The sequence below is a fragment of the Coturnix japonica genome, chromosome 27, assembly GCF_001577835.2.
Source record: "Coturnix japonica isolate 7356 chromosome 27, Coturnix japonica 2.1, whole genome shotgun sequence".
Lineage (NCBI taxonomy): Eukaryota > Metazoa > Chordata > Aves > Galliformes > Phasianidae > Coturnix > Coturnix japonica.
The window spans coordinates 2,491,147-2,493,315 of NC_029542.1; the positions used below are offsets into that span (position 1 = coordinate 2,491,147).

The 2,169-nt window shown below is 57.9% G+C and overlaps 1 protein-coding gene across 1 annotated transcript in view; it reads left to right on the forward strand.

Annotated features, from left to right (window-relative positions):
* The window catches only part of HDAC5 (histone deacetylase 5), a 15,921-nt gene that overhangs the window by 12,829 nt on the left and 923 nt on the right, over positions 1–2,169 (forward strand). The window contains 3 exon segments of the mRNA XM_032449354.1: positions 1,050–1,208; positions 1,292–1,367; positions 1,370–1,414. Coding sequence (XP_032305245.1) covers positions 1,050–1,208; positions 1,292–1,367; positions 1,370–1,414 — 280 coding nt within the window.

Sequence of the window (2,169 nt, forward strand, 5' to 3'; positions counted from 1 at the left end):
GTCCCTATGGCTATAGGGTGTTCCTATGTCCTATGGGGTGTCCCTATGGCTATAGGGTGTTCCTATGTCCTATGGGGTGTCCCTATGGCTATAGGATGTCCCTGTATCCCATGGGGTCTCCCTGTGTCCTATGGGGTATCCCGGTGTCCTGTGGGGTTCCTATCTCTTGGTGATCCCATGGGGTGTCCCCTATATCCTTGCGGTGTCCCTGTATCCCATGGGGTTCCCATCTCCTGCTGATCCCATTGGGGTGTCCATTGCCCCCTCTATGGGGTCCATTGCCCCCTCTATGGGGTCCATCCCCCCTCTATGGGGTCCATCCCCCCCCTATGGGGTCCATTGCCCTCTATGGGGTCCATCCCACCCCTATGGGGTCCCTATATCCCACTATGGGGTCAATCCCCCCTCTCTATGGGGTCCCATTGTCCCCTATGGGGTCCATTGTCCCCTATGGGGTCCCATTGTCCTCTATGGGGTCCATTGCCCTCTATGGGGTTCATTGCCCTCTATGCAGTCCATCCCCCCTCTATGGGGTCCCTATATCTCTATGGGGTCCCTATATCTCCCTATGGGGTCCCTATATCTCTATGGGGTCCCTATATCTCTCTATGGGGTCCATCCCCCCTCTTTGGGGTCCATCCCCCCTCTATGGGGTCCATTGCCCACTATGGAGTCCATCCCTCTCTATGGGGTCCATCCCCCCTCTATGGGGTCCATCCCCCCTCTATGGGGTCCATCCGCCCTCTATGGGGTCCATCCCCCCTCTATGGGGTCCATTGCCCTCTATGGAGTCCATCCCCTCTCTATGGGGTCCATCCCCTCTCTATGGGGTCCATTGCCCTCTATGGGGTCCATCCCTCTCTATGGGGTCCATCCCCTCTCTATGGGGTCCATTGCCCTCTATGGTGTCCATCCCCTCTCTATGGGGTCCATCCCCTCTCTATGGGGTCCATTGCCCTCTATGGGGTCCATCCCCCCCCTATAGGGTCCCATATCCCTCTATGGGGTCCCTATATCCCTCTATGGGGTCCCTATATCCCTCTATGGGGTCCTATATCCCTCTATGGGGTCCAGGTGTGGTGTACGACACCTTCATGCTGAAGCACCAATGCACTTGTGGGAACACCCACATCCACCCCGAGCACGCGGGGAGGATCCAGAGCATCTGGTCCCGACTGCAGGAGACGGGTCTGCGCGGCAAGTGTGAGGTGAGGGGGGGGGTCTCACATATGGGGGGGGGGGCTCAGCCTTTAGGACCCCCCCTTTAATCCCTATTTCTTCTGACCTATAGCGGATCCGGGGTCGGAAGGCGACGTTGGAGGAGATCCAGGCGGTGCATTCGGAGCAGCACGCGCTGCTGTATGGAACCAGCCCCTCAATAGGCAGAAATGGATGGGAAAGAAGTGCTGGGTGGGTTTATGGGGGGATATGGGGAGATATGGGGGGGTTATGGGGGGATATGGGGGGATATGGGGGGGATATGGGGGGATATGGGGTTAGGGGGGTGGAGGGGTTATGGGGGGCTATGGGGGGCTATGGGGTGTTATGGGGGGATATGGGGGGATATGGGGGAGTTATGGGGTGATATGGGGGGATATGGGGGGATATGGGGGGATATGGGTACATATATGGAGGGATATGGGGGGGATATGGGGGGATATGGGGGTTATGGGGGGGGTGATGGGGTGATAAAAATGGGTGGATATGGGGGGGATATGGGGGATATGGGGAGATATGGGGTGTTTATGGGGGATATGGGGAGTTATGGGGGGGTTATGGGGGGGTTATGGGGCCTTGTTATGGGGGATTATGGGGGATTATGGGGGGCTATGGGGGGTTATGGTGGGAAAATTCAATGGGGGGGTTTATGGGGGATATGGGGGGGGATATGGGGGGATATGGGGGTTATGGGGGGGATATGGGGGGATATGGGGGGTTTATGGGGGGATATGGGGGGGGGTATGGGCAGCTATGGGGGGATATGGGGGGATATGGGGGGATTGGGCGGCTTATGGGGGGTTATGGGGGATTATGGGGGGTTATGGGGGTCTTATGGGGAGTTATTTGGGGGATTATAGGGTTGGAGGGTTTGGGGGGGGTTATAGGGGATATGGGGGGGTAATGGGGGTTATGGGATATGGGGGGGCTTATGGGGGATATGGGGGGGAT